This window comes from Pezoporus wallicus, unplaced genomic scaffold (assembly GCF_028554395.1).
Source record: "Pezoporus wallicus isolate ANWC-B61680 ecotype Strahan unplaced genomic scaffold, APGP_CSIRO_Pwel_v1 contig_5418, whole genome shotgun sequence".
NCBI lineage: Eukaryota > Metazoa > Chordata > Aves > Psittaciformes > Psittacidae > Pezoporus > Pezoporus wallicus.
This window is the reverse complement of record NW_026640709.1, coordinates 5,263,438-5,286,500: the sequence shown is the minus strand read 5'-3', so window position 1 is coordinate 5,286,500 and position 23,063 is coordinate 5,263,438. Positions and strand designations below refer to the sequence as shown.

Below are 23,063 nucleotides of genomic sequence, written 5' to 3'. Positions count from 1 at the left end.
TTTAGGTTCTTCTGACACCCAGACTGTGTAGTAGAATGTGATTCTATGATGATGATTATCTTTACAATACCTTTTAACTATTTGCCATGCTGTATTTAAAATTCATATACCTACACTACACTTCATATTCTGTAATAGGAGTATAAAATATAGTATTCTATACTAGAAAATTGCTAAACAGTTGATTTTAAAAATATGAACAAGACATGAGGTTTGACCTCACAGTTGACCCTGCTTTGAGCAGGGGACTGGACTAGATGATCTCCAGAGGTCCCTTTCAACCTGTATTAACCTATGGTCCAAGTTGAATTTTTCAAACTATAGCAGCTCTGCAAACTGAGCATATCATCTCAGATGCTTAGGGACATAAATTCCTATAATAAGAAATAAGCCTTTTTGACAAAGGCAATAAAGAAATTACAAACAGAAATTAGTTATAGCTTACAACCTTTTTAAAAAAAAAAAACCACAAAAATTTCACAGGCTAGATGTTTGTTACCCAATTTCCAATGGAAAAAAAAAAACAAACAAAACCACACCACCACACCTAAACAACACAGGAATCACACACTGCATATGTAGACTATCAAGCTGTTTCATTATGTCAGAGGTTGACTTGGATGCAACACTGAAGATTCTATACAGCAGATCTTAAAAGACTATGATTTGGGGACCTATGAATGTGCTCTGGTTTCAGCTGAGATAATTTTCTTCTTAGTAGCTGGTGCAGTGCTGTGTTTTGGCTTCAGTCCGAGAACAGCACTGGTAATACACCAATGTTTTAATTGTTGCTAAGTAGCACCTACCCTGGTCATGGTCTTCTGAGTCTTTCATGCTCTGCCAGTGGGGTGGGGCACAAGAAGCTGAGAGGCAGCAGAGACAGGACAGCTGCTCAAAACTAGCCAAAGGGCTATTCCATACCACAGCATGTCATCCTCATTATATAAACTGGACGGAGTTATCCAGAAGGGACTGATCACCGCTTGGGTCAGGCTGGGTATCAGTGAGCAGTTGTATTGTGCATCACTGTTTCCCCTTTTAGTTTTATATCTCTCTATTCGCTATTTCCCTTATTATTAGCAGTAGTAATACTAGCATTATATTGTACTTAAGTTATCAAACTGTTCTTATTTCAACCCCCTGGTTTTATAATCTTGATTCTCCTCCCCGTCCTGCATAGGGAGGGGGAAAGGAGAGGGGTGAATGAGCAGCTGCATGGTTCCTACTTATCATCTGGGTTTAAACCACGACAGAATAAAAGTGTTAGCATCAGTAAAATAATTCCTTTTCATACTTGCATTCTTACTGAATATACAAGTGTAGCTATACCCACTAAAATCATAATCTGATGGAAACACAAGACATTAAGAACAACCACACTGGATCAAGCCAAAGATCCATCCAGTCCAGTATTCATCTTCAGTCACAGATAAGTGCAGATAAGCAGGGGAAGAAAAGGAGCAGAGTAAGCATATACTGGTAGTCTTGAAATAACTCCCAGTGTCTCATTATGCAAATCTCAGGCAACTCAGCTAATTAATCTTTTGTATTTAACAAAATTAACAGAACAAGGTGAATAAGGTTTGTCACAAGGACCTAGAAGGACCTCATCACTTTTAGGAAGACTTAATAATCATTGGTAGCTAGGTTCCAGTAATGCTTTTGACACTGTCTCCCATAACAGCCTCATACAGAAGCTGTTGATGTATGGGCTGGATGAGCAGACAGTGAGGTGGACTGAAAACTGGATGAATGGCCAGGCCCAGAAGGTGCAGATTAACTGCAAAAAGTCTTACAGGTGGCCAGTAACTAGGCGTGTACCACAAGAATCTATAGTGGGCCCAATTCTGTTCACCATCATCATTAATAATCCTGACAATGAGGCAGAGTATACCCTTGTCAAGTTTGCGGATGACATAAAACTGGAAGGAATGGCAGAGTTTTCTGTTGCCATCCACATGGATCTTGACAGGCTGGAGAAAGCAGCACACAAGTTCAACAAGGAACTTATGAAGTTCAACTCCTTCTCCTTGAAGGACACTAACCCATGGCCCAGTATATTCTCCGGGCACATTGTCTTGAAAGCAGCTTTGCAGAGAAGGATCTGGAGGCTCCTGATGGAAACAAGCTGAACATGAGCCAGCAAACAGCCCTTGTAGCAAAGAGGGACGATGATATCTTGGGCTGCATTCAGAGTAGTGTTGCCAGCAGGCAAAGGGAGGCAAACTAACAGCAACAAATAAAATCCCACCAACAGAAATGATTTTTCAGTTCAATCAAGTCAGAATAATCGAGACTTGCAGAAGACGTATTATTCTTCTGTAAATCCATATATGGGAAGCATTTATAAAACTTATGGTATATATTAAGGCAAGAATTTCCATCCCTAGTGTTTTTGACTTGAGCAGCCCTGATGTGATTACTCCAAAAAGGCAGCAACAGTCTACTTCTAAGTCTGTGAGGCACCAACACTTGGACAAAAGCTTCATAAATATGGTAAAAAGAATTCAATATATTACAGTGTATCATAAATATACTATAGCAGTAGTCTAATCCTACCTTGCTGGTGGACACAAATCAAATTCTGTCACATAAACTGAATTTATAACATTGAAATCTTTCATGCTCCTCATATACAGATGTACCAAAATAATATCCTTTGGTTTCAATCCTTCTGAAGTCATATTAGCTGCAGGATAAAAATAAACAGCTGTTAAAGACAGAATATTTTAAATGTGTGTAGAAAGACAGCATAGGCATTCTGGTTTTGTACAGCAAAACCAACTGGCAATAACCAGTTGCCTAAACCTGACTGAAGGCTTTACAAGATAATACCTTTCCCCACATAATACCCATTTTTTTCATTACATTCTTTGTCACGTTCATTTTCCAAATATAAGCAGAATACAAGTAAATTTTGTCCACCCTGTGCAGTGGCAAATTCTTGCCCCAAGAAAAAATATCACGCATTAATGCATGTAGATATGCTACAGTCCAAACTCCTTGTATCCGTAACTTTCACTACCTTGTATTTTTTTATTTTCAGTTTATGACAGCTAGTAATCTAGAAAGACCTTTGAATCACAAAAAGTACAGAACTGGAAAGGACAATAAGAGGTCTTTTAGAGCATCACCCTTTTCAAAGAGAAGATCAAACATTTATATGCTATTCCAGAGGGATGCCTGTCTAAGATGTTTTTAAAACCCCTCACTGCAATAATCTCTGCATAAACAAAGAGTTACAAATGGCAAGGCAGAAAATAGGAAGCAGAGGTGGCCACAGGAGAAATGAAAGAAAGATAAGAGGAGAGCAAAGTTCAATCACAGCTGAAAAAAAAAGATACTGGGAAGTCAAGATCATCTGGAGGTGTATGCACAGAAAATGATTAGCAGGGTGTATTACTCTTACATAGCAAATACCATAACAAGATATGTGATCAAATCTGCAGTGTGGCTCTTATGTAACTGATGAGCAATTGAAACTAAATGAAAAAAAATCTTCTCTGAATATAGAACATATATTAACAACAGTTTCATGTGACCTAACTTAAATGAGCTACGTTAATCTACATAATGTTATTCTATACATTAGCTTTCCAATGGAGAAGTGTAAGACTATAAAGACAATCTCTTTTGGCTATTGCCTTATTGATAAACAAATACTTCTCGTGTAAAACTTTTCTGCGGTTTTAAAAACAGTTCAGGAGTTGGCACACTTCTAAAAAAGGTTAATTTAGTCACACCAATACTGAGATTTGCTCTGAATGTCTCAGCTTTACTTTATCATACTGCCATTAGTGTTTGCAATCTGAAGAGGGGGGGGTTCTCACTGACAGAAAAGGAAGTGCATGCCAAGTGATATAAGTGATTATACAACAATTGTTGCAGAACTCCTATGAAATTACAGAAATTGCAGAATTCCTATGGAATTACCAGCTGATAAATTAGCACATAATAATAATTCTGTTCAGAAATATAAATGTATTTTAATGCTGCTTTATAGCAATCACCAAGTCAACACCAGCTATGTCATGAGAAGGGTTTCAACCTGCAGTTAAAAGTTTTGAAGCATTATATGAAATACTGGAGGGGAAAAAAAACCCAAACCAACCCATTTTTCCCCAGCTCTAAATTTAAAATGCACAAGCCAACAAACTGTCTATCTTGTGGACGCTTAACAGTATTAGAGCAAGTTGAAGGCAAAGAGATTTGGATAAATTCATAATTTATCATTAACTAATTCATACTTTTATTTTTTAAAATCTTCTTAAAGTAAGTGAGAGTACAATCCCCTTTTGCTATATATGAATTAGAGGAATGATGGGAATAATTTTTCCCTAGCTTGGAAGCTGAACAAAATTGATCCTCCAAAGCACTCTATCTAGTAGAAAGGCATGATGAATCAGTTACTAACCCACCATTTGGGTTCTTGATGGCAAGCTCTGCTTCCCAAGGAGAGGACTCCTACGCAGCACATGTCCAAGATGTACAGGGAAACTATATAGCCTTTCTTCTATATTTTGAGCCATTCACTGTTTCTGATAATTTATAAAACATAAGGCAAGACTCATCCTTACTTAAGCAGAACTCACTAAAAAGAACTGACCCAAAAGGCAGTATTAGCCAAAGTCCAGATTCATCTTTCTAAAACAGCTATCCAGGATTCTTAGGCTAAGAGCCACAAAATACAGTATCCAAACTATCTTCAGGAAGTAGCATTTTGGACTAAATTCTAATATAATAAAATTCTATGTAGTTCCCTTCAAGACTATGGAACTTTTTATGTTACAGCTGCACCAGAGGTGCTTCATATATAAAGCGATGTAATCTTTGTCACCTTCCAATCATATCTAAAGAAAAATCTAACAAAAAAGTTTAAGAAAATAAATGTAAACAGCCATGTACTGGGTTCCCTTCTGCTCTGTTTCATGGAAGAATTGCATTCACTTTAACAGAACAACCATGTTTCATAACTTCTAGCAACAACTTTCCATTTCTGAATCCTTTTGGCAGCACTTATCCTCTTTAGACGTGATTAAACCAGTTAACCCATCAAAGAGTTTAAAAGGACCATGCTTATTCCATTTTCACAACACTGAAGACTGAACTGCTGTACAGATTGCATGAGTTCAGAAAAAGCCTTGTGCATATTTGCAGATCAGTTAAGTTCTTAGAAAAAAATTGATTCTTTTGCCATGACACAATCATAATTCATTCAGTCTTCATACTGACTTCGAAAAAGAGAAAAATGAAAGGAAATGTGAGAACTGACATTTTCTACCAAGGTTCAGAAAATTATCACTTTTTATCACTTTTTTTTTTTACTGTACTACAGCTAATGCAAGTAATTTGCTGAAAGCAGTAGAATACGGTCCTTGTCAGAGAGACAATTTTTTTGACAGATGCTAAGGTAATAATATATAATATTTGTACTGGCAGACTTCCATTCAAATATGAGAACAAAATAAAACATTACACAACCCTTTTGCTTCAATTTACAGGTTATGCCCAGAAAATCTGCACTAAACATTATTGTCTTTTACTAAAAGTTTGATCGCATCCACCTTAATCATTTCCAATCAATCAAAAACTAGCTTAATGACCTTCTACAAAGTATAACTTATTTGCTTCTGATAAAAATACTAGGGTTTTTTATCATGAATATTTAGTTGCACATGCAAAAATAAGATTTTATAGAACAATACCTCATGAAATTCGTGAACAAGAGTATGAGCCTATCCATTTATATACTAAAAATTATTTATCTTTTTAGAAAAAGAAGCCTGTATAAACATGTTTTAGTTAAAAGTTATAATCAAAATCGCCCACAAACCAAAATGTGACCATTTTATATGTCAGTATCTTGTAAGAGGAAGATATTAGGGAACCTGGATTTCATGATTCCCAAGACAGCAATTTCTCCTTTACATTAAGAATATAAAGGAGATTTACTGCTACTGACCTAATCGTAGATGCCAAAATGTACATCAGCTTCCTAGAAAACTTAATTTAAAATTATGGTAGCTACAAAAGTGCTTCAGCAAGTAGACAGCATCTATAGCACACATGCACATTCACACAGAGAGTATATTGCGAGAAAGCTATATAGCAAGTTATAAAGTGAGTAAGTACTGCAGAAATAGTGTTGCTACAGTGATATGAACACTATTCTGGCATTCCAGGATCTTCAAAAGCCATTCAAATTATGACGTGTTCAATATTAAAGCTGGCAGTCCTGATATCAATGATTTCAATCAAATGCAAAATGAGATTGCAAACGGACAACCACAACATTCAAAGTTATAAAACTGTATAACAAGACAGATTCTTACTTAATACCATATTAAAAGCAGTATAGTTAACAGCAGATAACGCATTAGCTGAATAAAGCACCTCGAAGAGAAGAAAATGCTTCCCTTGCTGCCTCTTGAGCATTTCTCCCTTTTGATGGAAGGAAGTGTGCAGTGATACCTGAAAACCACTGGTAACCACTCAGAGATTTTCCTGAACTTCCAAAAGTCTTAGCTATGGAAAATGAAGAACACTGATTATAATAATGAAAGATTTCAGATTAACCTAGAATATATTTTAAATTGTTTAAGTAACAAGAACTTTCACAGGAAAAAAACAAAAACAGAACAAAACAAGAAAAAACCAAAACAAACCAAACAAACCACAAAACCAATCAAAAACTGTAAAAAGATCTTGAAAAATATAATTATTACAGACAAACAGATATAAACCAAAAACTTAAAAGCAAGTGTACTGGTAACAAAGCTTCAAAATGCTACTTGACAAACCTTCCTACAACACTGCCTTCAGAATATATGCCTGCATGTAATATTTAGCTGAGAATTTCAGTACCTACTCCCTTACAATTTTTGCCGACCTTTTACAATCTCCCTGCCTGTTTTGATACAGACTTGGCAGAAGGCATGACACTGAAAAGCTAAAATTTTTGGAAGAATCTAAATGACACAGGAACAGATTTTCAAACTGAAATGCCAAATTTAAATGGAATTTAGGTGTTTAACCTGGTTCTGATCATCTTAGCAAATGCATAACATGTTTAGACATGTTTTTAACATTCCACCAGTCACTTATCCATATTCAACAGCCTAAATGCCATTCAATATCAAGTGCTTTCATAGCGTGAAAACTTTTTTAGGGAAAAGTTTACTAATCTTTGGGTGTAAGTTAACAAGTGATGCTGTGGTACTTCAAAAAGGTATCAATCTGTAAGCTTGGGTTTATCTTGCATTAATCACCTCATGTTTGAGGCATCCAGGACAAGTAGTAATATCACGCATATAATTAGTTACTGCAGCTCACCTAACAGACAGTAATTTGCTAGGCCACTAAACTCAATCATGCATGTCACGCTGAGGTTGCTTGGGTGTGGACAGACCATACACACTATAATCCAGTTGAACAGTTGTGTTTTGTACTTAATTTTATAGTTTGCTTTCCTATCTTCAATTTTAAAAGAGTATGGGTACAGGTGCGATTAGAGTGTTTAAATAAAATTTAATCCCTCTATTCAAATTACTGATTATATAATAATTATAAATTTCATTCAAATAAACAGAACACATTAATGCATGTTTTCTGAAAGAAAGAAATAACTAATTGGGATATGGTCCTTCTGTAACGTAATTCAAAATGCAACATTACTACAGATCTATTGATTCCTATCAGAAAACCACACTGTAGTAGGATCTCTTTTTTTCAGACTGGTTATTAAAGGATGGAACACTCCTTTCAGGACTGTTCTTAAAGTGTACCCACCGCAGCATGAAATATTCAATATTATTTGAATATTAATGAAAGCTGTGCAAAACTCACTGAAATCCAAAGAACTATGATTCAAAGACTTCCAGATGACTGGAATGTTTTTCTGTGGTTCATCCTCTTCTGATGAGGGGAAAATATCATCATCACCATTGCAGGTTACCTCACAAGAACAGCTGTTGACCATAAACGTATCTGAAGATTCCTCCTGCTTGAGACAAACATTATAAAATAAGCAAGTAAATAGCATACCAAGTAGTATGAAAACAGCACATTTTACCATTCATTCAATTTTTTGGTTCCAGCTGTAGAAAATACCATACCTCAATGGGTACATTAGAGCTTAGAATATTAGGTATATTAGCAGCTTAGAACAATTCACAGAACAGCATCATTAGGGTTTACCACTATTTAGATAGCAGAAACTTGTGGAATACAACGTGATGCTGTTGATGTATTGTATGGCATAAAAATGCATGTTGAAGGAGGTGATCCTGCCCCTCTAATCTGCTCTCCTGAGACCTCAATTGGAGTACTGTGTGCAGTTCTGGTATCCTCAACATAAAAAGGACATGGAACTGTTGGAACAAATCCAGAGGAGGGCCACGAGGATGATCAGGGGACTGGAGCACCTCCCGTATGAAGACAGACTGAGGAAGTTGGAGCTGTTCAGCCTGGAGAAGAGAAGGCTGCGTGGAGACCTCATAGCAGCCTTCCAGTATCTGAAGGGGGCCTATAAGGATGCTGGGGAGGGACTCTTCATTAGGGACAACAGTGACAGGGCAAGGGGTAATGGGTTTAGACTTAAACAGGGGAAGTTCAGGTTGGATATAAGGAAGAAGTTCTTTGCTGTAAGGATGGTGAGGCACTGGAATGGGTTGCCCAGGGAGGTTGTGAATGGTCCATCCCTGGCAGTGTTCAAGATCAGGTTGGAGAGAGCCTTGGGTGACATGGTTTAGTGTGAAGTGTCCCTGCCCATGGCAGGGGGTGGAACTTGATGATCTTAAGCTCCTTTCCAACCCTAAGTATTCTATGATTCTATGATTCTAAAAATGCATATGGCGTAGTAAATAAGGAAAACAAATATGAAAACCAATGAGACTCAGGATAAGAGATAGAATACTATGAGTAAGAAATCCTATTCCACAATTACATACAGGACAACTATGATTCCTAAATTAAGTGAAAAAAAAAGAACAACAGTGCAAAATTTGATAACTAACACTGTCACTAAACACTTGAAACAGTGCAAAAGACTAACAAAGTTTTAAAACTTTGTGGAACACAATGAATGCAGTCTTTCTGTTCATCTCACAAACACTATCCCTTGTATCCCTTTCATCAAACTCAGCATGGTCTGGGATGCTGAAGAGTTTTGAGATACAGAAAAGAGCATTTCCCAAGATTTATACAAAGTAATTTTTTAAAAAGGAAGGAAAATAATTCACTGTATCTTCTCTTCTTCCCAAATGCTTCCTTAGGCCTACGAAAACTACCCAGCGCATTTTTTAAAGCAAAATACACAGGCAGAGTGTGTACTGACCAGTATTCTAAAATTCCACGTGGATTATATTTTCAGCAAGTCACATAGTTACAGCATACATGCATATCTTTTATATTTTAGAGCAATAAGAACCCCTACTGTCTTCCACCTGATTTTGCCAGACAGCCTAATCTGCAGTGCATGTTGACTCTGGGATCACCAGCTTGTCTAATACTACTTGTCTTAATCTAAAATCAACATGAATTATCACAGAATTTATCCATGAACATTAACCGAACATCACTGCATGCAACAACTCCAGATTCTTCTGCTTAAAAAGTCTCAAATTTCATATAGTGTCTAAACTCTGCATTTTACTGTCAGCTAAATTCACAAAAAATAATTATAAAGCCAAATAAAGCAAGATAAAAAGTTGACAAAATACGCAGACTTTGGCAATTCTTACATATGTATTAGAGACTGCTTAGTATTCTTTTAACTTACAAATTAGTGTACTAGCTATAGAATTTCCACATGAAATGCCTATAAAAAGTTTTCTCTTGATATTAAGCAAAAAAAAAAAAAGGAAAAAAAAAAAGGCAGAAAACCACAGTACACATGAGAATTCTGCAAGGAGAATTCAGCATTTACATCGGTATTTGGCTTCACCGGAGAGAAAAAGGATCCAGTTAAGTTAAAGCAGTGTATTTTGAAATTCTCCAGGAAGGCTAAATTATGAAAAGGTCATTACCTATGAGAGGAAACTCAGCTCCGCTGCCTCTAAAAGGGCTCAAGGGGAGTTTTATAAGTACTGTAAACACTAAAGCTATGTTCTAACAGGGGCTGATATTCTTTGATTGGACCTCCGTTTATTCATTCCTCCAAGAAAGGCATGAAAGTCAAGGTAATAATCTACTTCATGTGAATCAATTGTACATGAGAGGTTAAAAGAAGTCAACTAAATGTAACATAATAGTGCAAAGATAAAAACTGCAGTTTAGCACAAACATGACATGCATTTCAACATTACAACATACAAGCATCCAACACCATCTATACCACTTTCCATTCATTGAATTACACCTTCGACTACCACTGTCGGGTTGATAGATTTTGCTGTTACCCTGAGGGCTGCCTGATAGGCCCTAACCCTTAAGGTATGACTCAAAAAATAAAGGAGCAGGAACACAAACCTAATTGAAATAGATCTTAAGATGGATTATACTACAAGAACTAAGAAATGGAAAAAAAAAAAAGAAAAAGAAAATGAAGGTTCTATTTTATTTTTTTATCCATGAGATCTCACTTTAGAGAAATATAAAGACTAAATAGAAGCATGAAGTGCTACCTTTTCCTTCTTGACAATTATTGTTTTATTGAACTAGTTGCTTCCACTCGGTAATCTGTAATGTCTATCACAAAACAATCAGTTTGCATGGTAGCACAGGCATTCTCCAAGTACTAATGTAACACAGAGTTTGTACCTTTTGGTCCTATGCCCTGAGTAAGGATGCACTAACATGGTGCTGTGAATGATACTATCACATGCTGCATTGGGTTTTGTTTTCACATCACCTGGATTTTAACTTCAATATGATATAACATCCTAAGCAAAAAAGGTTAAATGGAAATGGCACAGTTCCAGCTTGCCAGTATGACTGTTTCTCGTTTAAGCTTTACAGAATTACCTTTCAAGAGCTCTGGAGCTACAGGTATCTTCTGTAGGTAGTATTACAGATCTGTAACTTCTCTCCATTCTGTAACCTGGAGGACAGAATTTACACGCTCTGCAAGTGAACATGAAAAGAGTACCTATTCCATTTTTATGTCATTTGTTCTTTCAACTATTTTTCTAAAAGTGTTTTCTGCAAAATGTGCTTCATAAAAAAATTCACCGGGATATGGTGAGACTCTCAGACTGCATCACAACTGGTTTGGTGTAACCTACAGAACTCCCTGTAGCTTTGCAATTTGTTAATACTACAAATATGCAAAATTGATGCTGTGTGAAATTTTCCTGTCATAGACACTCACATTCCTTTTTCCTAAACAAGTCAGTATTTTATAAATTGTTAAGCTTATATTAATATTGCTTCACAGATGTAGATAAAATTAAACATCTGTGTTTCCACACATAGATAAAGAAGCTGGTCAGTTGCAAAATCTAAGAAATACTAGAAATCCTACAATGCACCTTACATATACTAAAGACCATAAAAGTAATTATAGACTACTGTTGATATGGATGCCTATGATACATCACAACGATTCATTCAAGGTTGATTCCCACAATGCTCCATAAACACAGGTAATCAATCACTTTCCACAGCAGCACAGGTGCAGGCTACAGCAGAAGTATTAGGTGTGGAATCTGGCACTAGAAGAACAACAGGCTCAATGCCAGCCTAAGAAGAGTTGCCAGACTCTGTTTAGTAGTTATATTCAAATCTCATACAAACGTTAGTCTTCCATTCCTGTCGACAGCGAAAGTAATCTAAGAACTTAAAACTTAAAGTTACAGACTGCCACAAACAAATTTTCCCTTTATAATATTCTCATCACTTTAAAAACAAACAAAAAAAAAAAAAAAAAACCAAGCTTGCTACAATGACATTTTAATTAAATCCTACAGAACCTATTTTATCACCTAACATTTTCATGTTACTTCACAGAAGCAATATATTTTCCCATTTGCTCCACTGTTTCTCCCACACCCACTGTACATTGTGATACCAACCTAATTTTGGATCAGTGCCTGCATGCATGCATATGCTTAACTATTATTCACATCACTCATGTCATTGATGTAAGTGCGTTCAGAACGAAGCTAAGCAAATGCACGAGTGCTCCAAGATCCAAAATCTCCTGTTGAAAAAGCCTTGGAGCTAGGACTTTGACTGATATAGCTAAAATTCCATGCAGTGGTCTTTTATGAAAACAACAGACTGCCTTCTTAAAGAGCTTACATTCTCCACTAGAGAAACTGCTATAAAAACCTATCATAACACAATTCTAAAACTGATAGTTCTACCACTGAGCAGCAATGAGAATACAGTGGGGCAGAGAGCTCAGAAGACATAAGGAGAGACTATGATAATCCCTTTATTCTTTGTGGTGTACCTTTATAACGGAACTACTTGAAACAAATACAATGAGAGAGATTGCATACATGTCCTTGCAGTATTTGAAGTACAACATACAGACTCATAGGAAAGTCAGTCCTTTACTCTAAGTGACTTTCAAATAAAGTCTCCTCATTGTGACAAAAGAAAAAAAACTTCTCTTTTCTCAGAGAACTGGACTGAATCTGCAGTCAAATGGAATAGGAAAGAAAATCTTTTATTTACTATCTTAGTGTCTGAAATGAATCAGTTTATAAAAAAAATGCAGTACTTGTTACAAAATTTTGAAAACATAACTACAAGGTTTATCTATATTCTTATGATGTAGAAGAGAAACCAAAGGTTACCTAGGAGAAGTATCAATGATGACAAAGTATTCAAAAAATGGCACCCACAAAACATATTTTGCAACTTGAAAATCCTGCCTGTTCCCCCTGACATTACTTACAGTGATTAATTCTACAGCTAAAGTCCTAAAAGGATATTAATTAAAATAATTCAGGCCAGAAGGAACTGGACAGAAACAGGCTACAAAATTAAATCAAGTCTAACCAGCAGAATTTTTCTTCTTTAATATATAAGGCATGTAAGTATCTCCAAAAGACCTTTTCTAACTTTTACAAGTGTTTTTAAAATCATCTCCAAACTGACCTGTGAAATAGATTTGCTGATGTTTAACAGCGGCGTAACAGCTGCACTTCTGAAATGTGTTCCACCCACATAGGTTAAGATCTTTTACAAACAGGAAGACAAATAAGCTTTACAGTATCAACATATGATAGGTAAATATAATGCAATAGTATGCTACAAGAAAGAGCAGCAGCAGGCATGATTCCCATCTTTTAAGGGCAAATGGGCTCCTTTCTTCCACCAAGTGTAGTAGAATTCCCTACTCAATTCCCTCCAATTCTGGACTATCACTAACTCTCAGTACATCAGCAGAGGTTCCAATGGCTCAAATTTCTGCTTCTGATGATTCAGACGCCAACACAACTTAAGAGTAACAGAACAGCATAATATTGGGAAAAATCAAAATATTTTGCAAGGTTGTTGTGCTGTCAGAATTAAAAAAAAATAAAAAATTGTTTCACAGTTGTATTTTCTTCTAATTCAAAATATTCAAAATTAATTTTGTATTAAATAAAAAAGGTGATACTTGATTTAAAGATTCTGGAGCATGCTTCAGAAATTTCTTCACCCTCAAGAAAAAACATCCTACAGTTTAAATGTACAAAGTGGCAGTCTTACTATCAAAGTAAAATATTGATGAAGCTAGGTATCATATTATATATATTAGATTGGTGACCTTGTTTTTTTAACATGAAGTAAATGAGGCATTCCTGAATTTTGAGCATGTGCTTTATTAGCATTATTGTTCATTTTTTTTTTGTAAAATACCTACAAAAAAGTTATCCTTAGCTGTGTTTACGGAACTTTTAATAACATTTTAATAACACAATAGTATATTTATCTCTTTAGCCTTTTCTGTATCACTGGTAATGAAAGGAAAGAGGGTGTGTTAAAGAAAAAAAAGCTTCAATTATTATGCAAAAATACATCTTGAAGTTGCACAGTAATGTATTAAACCAGAACACTCAGTAAGATGTTATTTTCCCCCAGGCACAAGGACTCATTTTGCTGCCAAAAATAATTTAAAACAAATTTCTATGCAGGCTTTGTAGTTAAACATGAAGAGGTTTAGCTGAAGAAAATGCATTATAGAGGAGGAAAACAAGCAGAGACTAAGGTACAGTAGCTATAATTGCATAATGATTAGAACAGTAAATTCAAAACCATAAAATTAACACATGTGGCACACAACAAAGAATGAATACACAATAAAAATATGTATATATATCAGTTGAAATGATAACAAAAGTGATGTCATAATACTTACTAGAATTACACATCACTGGGCAGTCTATTAATGGTTTCAAAGTGCTTACACAATTGGCTGCTTTTGTACATTGTTCATAACGGAGTACTTTTTGCCCAATTTTCAATAATCCCTTGAAAGCCTGAAACTAAAGTTAGTTCTTCTAAAGCAGTGTTTCCCTGAAGTAATTAGTTATTGTAGGACTGGCTTTTAAGCACTGTAGGGCTTGTAAGCATCAAATAATGAGAAAAAGTACAGTACCACAGGCATCTCAATCCTGAAGGCATCTCTTTATTGTTATGCAGATAAACCATGCTAACTTAGTAAGAAGTTTTGCTCTGAAAGACTGACTGATTTTTTATATTCATTACTTCCTGAAAACCCATCTTATTTTAATGTGCCATAAAATAATCTACAGCCAAAAGATTCCAATACTTTTTCTTATAAAACAACCACTGCAGAAGACAAACTATTTTCCTTTTAATTATACGTTAGTTTATACACCAAAACCCAGGACAAGGCACTGTAAAACTTACCCCTGAGTGTGACAGCTTTGTCTACAATGAATTTGAAATATGATTTACTGCAACGCTGCTTGAAACTGTGAGGCTTTAACCAAATCTAAAACATCTACGTAAGAAAGGGAAAAGAGCTTCTGAACAGATAAAAGTAAAATCCTGATTCTTATATAAAATTTTATGCATTTTAATATGATTTTTTTCCTGATTTATGTAAAGCTTTTATTTTTCATTTTCCCTAGTCTGTCACATTGTAGTGATGTACAGTGCATCTCAGCATCAAGTTCGCTATGAACAATAAAGTCAGTGCTCCCAAAGAAATATTAATATATTATCACTCTTCCCTACCATGCCCTGCTCCAAAATCTTCCTTTATTCAGCCTATTTGGTTTTGCTTCACATAGTTAGTTGATATCCTTTTCACAGTCTCTCACACAAATATTTAATGTTTTATTTTTGAAAGAAATCCCAAGCTAGAAATTGACAGGATGAAATACAATTTACTTTCTAAGGCAAGAATGAGGCCGTCATAGAAGAAAAGTGTACAGATATTTTATCTGTTTGGAACAATAAAAATAAAAATAAAGGGGGGGGAAAGGCATGATCTATTGAAAGCCATTCAGGAAATGTAGTCGCTCAAGAGACGTGAAATGTAAACTACCAATATAATAACATTCTATAACAATCCCTGCACCTAGAAGAGGTTCATCAATCTTCAATCTAGAAAGAAGGAGGGAGACCTATAAACACATGACTGCAACAGTAGCAGAAAAATCAAGAGATGTTCAGGAGGAAAAAAGAAATAAATCATTGCACCCAGAAAATAGTGAAAAGAAAAATAAAAAAGTGATACAAATAGAAAAATAGCTTCTGTTTTGAGCTTCTTAGCTCACATACAGGTCTGCAATACTTAAACCACTAGATATCCTATCCCTGTTCTGCTGTTTCTATGGAATCATAAGCTAAGAGAATGAATTCCAGTGAACAAATAACAATTCCTTTAAGATCTTTGACAAGGATAATCTTCTCTGCATGATTTGAAGTACTTTCATTAGATGCATCTCTCATATGGAAAAGATAAAACCCAGTACATTTAAAACTTGAGCACTTGTGGGTCAGTAATATTTTAAATCATTCACTGTACATAAGAAACAGCAAAAAAAGATGCCACCTCCCAGCAAATCAACACTGTTCATACAGTTTTCTAATACAGCTGTGTTTCACAGTGTGCCTAACTGTATTACACAGGTTACACATGTGCTTGAGCATGTAGCCTTGGCTGAGCACCTTGAGGTTTCAAGATCAAAAATACTACACATATAGTACCCCATTCATTCATTTGGCACAAGGAAGTATATGTGTTTTTTCCTTATGCTAAGTTCTGAAATTCAACTAAATATGTACATTGCTATTTGAAAGTACACCCACATAAGAACACGTAGGTTCACTCCAAACTGTGACAAAGCAACATAAAAGTAGAAAGCATGCATACAGCTTTAAAGGAAGATGACATTTGCAATCTACTTGCCTTATTCTCCAGGTGTAATTTTAAAAAATGAAGGTAGGCCACAGGTGCAAATGCATCAGCCGAATGCACAACCACCTCAGCTGAATCTCTGGAATACAAAATTCTTAGCATCAAATATTAGTACATAAATTCATATAGACAATACTTACTCGATGTGTAACACAGATTCCAATGTAACTCACTGTCAATCTATTAATTTCTTACTTAATTACGAAACAGATTTTGTATGAAACGAAGAAAAAAAGTTTTCTATATAAAATTGTATTGTTGGACTATACTATCTTTCCTAATTTTCAATTTTCAAAAAGAACACACTATACCTCCCGTGTGAGCCAGAGCAGGCAGGAGGCAGGCACAACCACAAAACCACAGATGAAATAGAAAGAGTAAATTCATTTTTGTTACCTCACCAACTCTGGAGGATCCCCAAAGCAGCACCTGGGCAGAGGCACACAAGCAGGGACACAAGCACACTGCAGAGCTCAATCCATGCTAGAGGATCACTGAACCTGCTGTTTTCGCCTGTGTTCAGGGATTTGCGCAGGTGTAATTTACCACTGTGCTTTGATATTTCTCATAGCAGGGCAGGAATCTCAAGCATGTTCAATTGGGTGACTCTAAGTCTTTCACAGGCCTGTGTTACCTAAAAACAGATGTTTTACTTGTCCAACACACAAGGCCGAACAACAATTAGTATGATACATGTTTTTCAACACCCCAGCTGCAACTCACTTGAGCGTGTTTAAAATTCTCCTTGCTAATCCCACTTCCAGACAAGTACAGAGAGCCAGAGTTAGCTGCAGTCTATGAAAGCATAAATAACATTTTACATTCTAAAGACTAATCTGTAAAGCAATCTTTTAATTTCATCAACAGGAGATTTATTTTTTTTTCTTAGAAGTCCATTCTCTTGATTAATGCTCCAGAGATTAGTTAGTGAAGTATTAACAACATACAATGCTTCATGATGAGAAACTGACTCAACCATCTTGCATCTGATACTGAAGACTACTAGACACAACTTTTTAATGCCAAATGTATTGGTAACAACAATAAACTTCCTGTGTGCTGATTCAAGTTAGTTAATTTTAGTTTTCATTTTTACAGACACAATCTGTCACACTTTGATTCACAAGAGGCAGTATCTGTTATATCCATCTGCATGGTTTTACTACTTAGGGAAAAGGTAGCTCTAGGAAACAAACATCAGACAGTGAGAAACTCAAAACATAAGAAAAACTCAGATGCAGTACAATAAAATCTGCAAACTGTTATAGGTAAGCCTAGGGATACACAGATAATTTTCTTGAAAACACAGTTCCCTTGTCACCTTCACAGTATTCAATGAGATGATAAAGACAGATTTCTAGTAATGTCACACAAACCCCAAACAAACAGCATGGAGTACATTCCTATGACATACAGCTAACACATGTATTTGATGGGACTATCATAGATAATCTAGTTTAATATGCCAACATTTCTCAGCTGATGGGTCACAGTAGGTAGATTATTTGGTACTGAAAATAGTATTACAATACATATAAAAAGAAAATATTTTTTTCCTAAGTACTACATTTTCTGTCAGCATCTCCAAACACACATCATTATTCTAAATTTAGAGTCATAATCATCATATCTCTGAAGTCTGCTTGAAAATCTATGAAATATCTAATAATTTTACAACACTAACATTTTCACAAGAGAAATAACTAGATGATCTTAAGGCCCTTTCCAACCCTAACTATTCTATGATTCTATGATTCTAAACTAAGAGGAAATCTGAGAGTAACAATCAGTGCTCTCAGTACATGATTATTTTCATGTTTACAGATTTGCTTTTAACTCTAAACTCAGAATTACAAACCTGAACATAGAGCTAATAATAAGGTATATGAATGAAAAATTATACTTCCCAAATATTTGAAATATGCCAATTTACCTGAAAATAAAAACTGAACTATTCTGTGTTTCATAAATACTAATGGGCCTTTATCATGAGTAGATGTTAGATGGCACTCACATAGGTAAGAAATACGTATTTTTTATTTGAGCAGGTGTCAATCAATTGCATTTTTAAATATCAGTGCAAGAAGGATTTGGTACCTCTTGTTATCTCTCAAATACTAAGCATAAGAAAGCTGACAAATGGATTACAGTACTCTACCTGGGAAATCAGATAAAAACCAGCTCACTCTTGCTTGAATACTTTAATTCTAAGATCTTGCTTTCACTGCTAGATCTTGTTTGTTTTCAAATATTTCACTTAATCTGATGGGTTTCCTTTGTGAGGCATATTTCTTAATGAAGATTAAGAAGGATGGTAAGAATTCAATTTAATATTCTAAAGCAAAATTTATCATATAGTCTTACATTAACAAGACTCCCACTTCTCTGTAGTAACACATCACGGCTACATTTTTCTTTTCCTGAACTAGCAGGTTTCCCCATGCTGGAGCAGGCTCCTGGCAGGAACTGCAGCCACTGGAGAGGATTCCATGCATGAGCAAGTTACCTGACAGGAACAAACAGGCTGCTCCATAGGCAACACATGCTGGAGCAGTTTGCTCCTGGAGAACTGTACCCCATGTGAAAGACCCACACTGTAGCAGCTCATGAAGGACTGTAGCCCATGAAACAGACCCAGGCTGAAGCAGGGAAAAAGCACAAAGAAAAGGAAGCAGCAGAGACACAGTGTTATGAACAGACCACAACCCCTATTCTCTCCCCTGCTCAGTGGGGAGGATTTAAAAGATTCAGGAACAAAGAGTAAAGTTAGGCCTGCGAAGAATGAGGTGGGGAGAGAAGGTAGTTTTAGTTTTGTCTTTGTTTCTAACTATCAAACTCTTTTTTTTTTTTCAATTGGCAATAATTTTTCCCAAGTTGAGTTAGGTTTGCCTATGACAGTAGTTAGTAAGCCATCACCCTGTTCTTATCTTGACCTACAAGATTTTTCACCTTATTTTCTCCCCCTACCATTCTAGTGATAGCAGCTTGGTGCTCACTTGGCTGCCAGCCAAGGTTAATCCATCACCCCTGTTTCAGTGGCAAAAGTAATCTTCAATTTCTTCTCTGGAAACTTTATCTACGAAGGACCTCTTGGAGGACTTCAGGAATTTAAGGACCTTGAAAATCCTGACAGGTTTCAACCTCTGAATTGTAATTCTTACAAACCCATTTAGGCTTCAAAAACTGTATGAGGATGTGTACCAGAACTATGGCTACCTAATATTTGGAAACTATGCTAGTACATTTAACATGATTACAAATGTCTGTTTTGATTCTGTGCATATGAGAAGCAAAAATGAAGAGTAGAAAATAAATAAAAGCTTGTAATATATGAAAAAAATACAAAATATTTTCCTTTAGAAACTCATAAACTAATAGATTTCACATGAATGGCTCCTCAAAAGATATGTCTTTATGACATTAATATTTTAAGAGCTAAGCAGGACTAATCAAGCCAGAGACATACAATACCAGTGCAGTTATTCAATTTCCATTACTGAAATATATATTTAGAACTAGTTGAGTAACTGTTTAACAGTCTGCTGTGTCATATATCTGTTATTAAATATGCACTGATGTGCATATTTATGTGCAAATATTTGTCTTTTCCTGTAGTTTTGGTGAATTTAACTTTCATTATTATTTGGATTGTCACCAGTAGAAATACAGACAACTCAGCCAGACAACCTCTTTTTTAGGTTTTCTGAGCTGGTTGGTTGCTTATTAAACCACTGATAGACAGAAATACATTTAGCACATATTATAAAATATTCCTACCTAAACTTGTATTTGGTTGATCCCAAATAAAGAGCACAAGGTACTTTTTCTGAAAGTGTTCCTCAAATTCTATGCAACAAAAAAACAACCAACAACAACAAAAAAAGATCTTTCTACACTCCACCAACCAAGAATTTCTAATGAGATGTATCTATGCTACTAGAGCTTTGAAAAGGAGTATAGGGAAATTATGCATCCAATTACAATAAACTCACAGGTTTAATCTGTAACATAAGCAGTTCCAAAATAAATAGGAAGAATGTAAATAATCAGCCAAACACATTCAAGTGCAAAAACTGATACAAGTATATTTAGTCTGTCAGTTAAAAACTATCTTTCTGAAGCATACTTTTTGTTGCATGTGCTGCAATATAAATGCTGAATAGGCCACACAGCTGGCAATGGGTAGCGTACTCTAATGACAAATCTTCACAAAATTCTGCCTCTGACACCTACTGGAACCAATAAGAATTTGTCGATTCAATAGAAATCATATCAGGCTTTAAATGCAAGATTGAATTGTGCTCTAGCAATGATTTCACAATGTTTTCTTTTTTTTTTTGCTAGAAGAGACTGAACTGATTATATCTGGGGGCTTATTAGGAAGTTTTGTCCTTCATCCCCTGGTTTACTTGTGATAAGATGTACCCAAGCATCATAAAGGTTTTACTCTAACTTCCTGCTTAACTCTCCAACTCCCACTATTCAGCAGGTTGGTTCAAAACATATGGCTTCTACCTGGCACTCGGCTCCCCTCAGTGAATCTTCAAGATTCTCATCTGGCACATACATTCATAATCCCATCCATGAACTTAGAGTTTAAAGATTCTACATTGCTACTTTCTGAAGTTTATTTTTACTGAAGAATTTCATAGCTTTCCTGCAAGGAGATATCTCTAGACTCAGATTATCTAGTTTTTTAGTTTACTCCAAGAACATACCTCCCAGTCAACTGTTAGCTCAGCAGACATCTGCCAGCGTAGCTGCCATCCCTTTTACCAGTTTGTCTATTGCTTTTCTTCTCCCGAATGCATGCAATGAAATGAAACTAACAGCTCTTAGTTCTCTGTTCCTCATACGGGCAGATCGCAGTCTTGCAGAAAAATTAAACAAAAGACCTTTACCATGAAAGCCTTAATCATGTCTATATGCTCCATAATCTTGACCTTCCCTAAAATAATTGAGTATCACCAACTCATTATTACTAGCCTGTTTACTAGGCTAAGAAAAGGAACAGCAGTCAAAACATCTCACTCAAAGCAAACAGGCATAGCTATTTAACAAACTAGAGTCTGTCTGCATCAAGACACAAATATTTCCCATACCCCACTCCACAGATTTTTGGCAATTTATGTCAAAGGAATAAACTACTCAGTGTAAATGAGATGGATCCACACAAAGTTTGTGTTTAAAATATTCTCTAAAAATCACAGAAAAATGTTTATCATTATCATTCTAAGCTACTAAACTTAAAACACACACACAGAGTTAATAGAACCCACAGGCTACTGATGTGGCATTTTATCAAATGTAGCTGTAATGAAAGATAAATATTACAGGCAATTCACACTTCATGAAAGAATAAAAGTGTCAGTGTGTAGCTACCAGTTTTACTGCATGCCATAATCAGCAAGTAAATGAAAGTGCAAATGTCTAAAAAGTTTATAGCCCCCTATGAAGACCTTGTCTTGTCAGGTATTGATTTAGGTTTTCAGAGGACTTTGCCAGTGTTAGACAAAGTGAGTGTTTGTGAAGTTGGAGGACATGTTTTACCTCTGCCAGCAAAAGTTGCCTCAAGCTAAATGTGAATATGTTCCCATTGCTTTAATATGAGGAGTTGGAAGAAACTGTTTCTTACACAACTATTTTCTTCTTAAATAGAGGGCAGTCCAGAGTGAATGTTTCGTATTCTCCACCTTCTCCACAAACATGGACTCCGTATTTCTCAGAAAGCTAACAAAAAAGGAAAATTAAACACAGAAGTATTACATTAAAGCAGTCTATTAAATAAATTTTGTTGAAAATTTCAGTGTGCACTTCCTAAAAGACTACCCATTACAAGGCTGAAAAAAACCCAAATATCATACAGAGGGTTATCGCTTCTTAATATTTGTATGACAATGGTCTAAAAATTACCAATGTTCTATTTTAAGTAGAACGGCCAATGTAACATTCAGATAAATGAATGAATTCCTAGTTCTTCCTCCTCAGTGGCCATGACAGGATGCTCAGATTCCTGTATTTGCCTATCTTTCCTTAGCATAGATAGTTCATTTCTGTGAGAAACTTATACTGTAAATCCTCACAAGAAGTAGCACTTCACATAGTAGCATACAACGAATACACTTTTTGGCAACAGGTTCAACAATTGCATTCTGTATTTTGTTAAAAATACATTCTTAAAAAAAGAAAAAGTGAAAAAATAGAACAAAAGTTTTCTAAGTCAAAAGTAAAACCTAGAGAGGTAGTAACGTCATTTCCTTTATAAATTGTACTGAATATAGTTTCTAAGTCAACACACACATTTATGAATATTTTTGAAGCTCTGGATATTCCACTAAAACATGTAACAACATAAACCAATCTATTCAAAATGAGAGATGTGACTATGCCCTGCTTTATAGATGAGATATGACCTGTGGAGCAGGAATTAAAGTTCTTTTGCTGGAGTTAAGGAGCGCACAATTGCCAAATAGTTCACTGTAATTCCGTATAATTGTACTGTACTGGTGGATAGTAATCAAGTACCTATACCATGCCTGAGCATGGGGACAGCTTCCATTTTTCTGCAACATAAATTCATCTGATCAGCGGATTATATCACCTTCTGAAGTGTTCCAGAACTAGCTTCTTCAAGCCAAGTCCTGTCCATGTTTTTTCAATTACTGAGGTGAGTCCATTGCTGAGGTGAGCAGCTTGAGAGAGGACGCCTTCAACATCTGAGAAGGGGAGGAAGCTC

The 23,063-nt window shown here is 35.6% G+C and overlaps 1 protein-coding gene across 2 annotated transcripts in view; it reads right to left on the bottom strand.

The window, feature by feature from the left end:
• DPH6 (diphthamine biosynthesis 6) overlaps positions 1-23,063 on the bottom strand; it is a 209,978-nt gene that overhangs the window by 116,702 nt on the left and 70,213 nt on the right. The window contains exons 7-11 of one of the 2 annotated variants that reach the window (XM_057420207.1): positions 21,963-22,057; positions 16,319-16,406; positions 7,846-8,002; positions 6,394-6,525; positions 2,560-2,689 (exon numbers count right to left, since the gene is read on the bottom strand). In XM_057420207.1, the coding sequence (XP_057276190.1) occupies positions 2,560-2,689; positions 6,394-6,525; positions 7,846-8,002; positions 16,319-16,406; positions 21,963-22,057 (602 nt within the window). The remainder of the gene's footprint in view (positions 1-2,559; positions 2,690-6,393; positions 6,526-7,845; positions 8,003-16,318; positions 16,407-21,962; positions 22,058-23,063) is intronic. The other variant, XM_057420208.1, reaches the window with a different exon arrangement.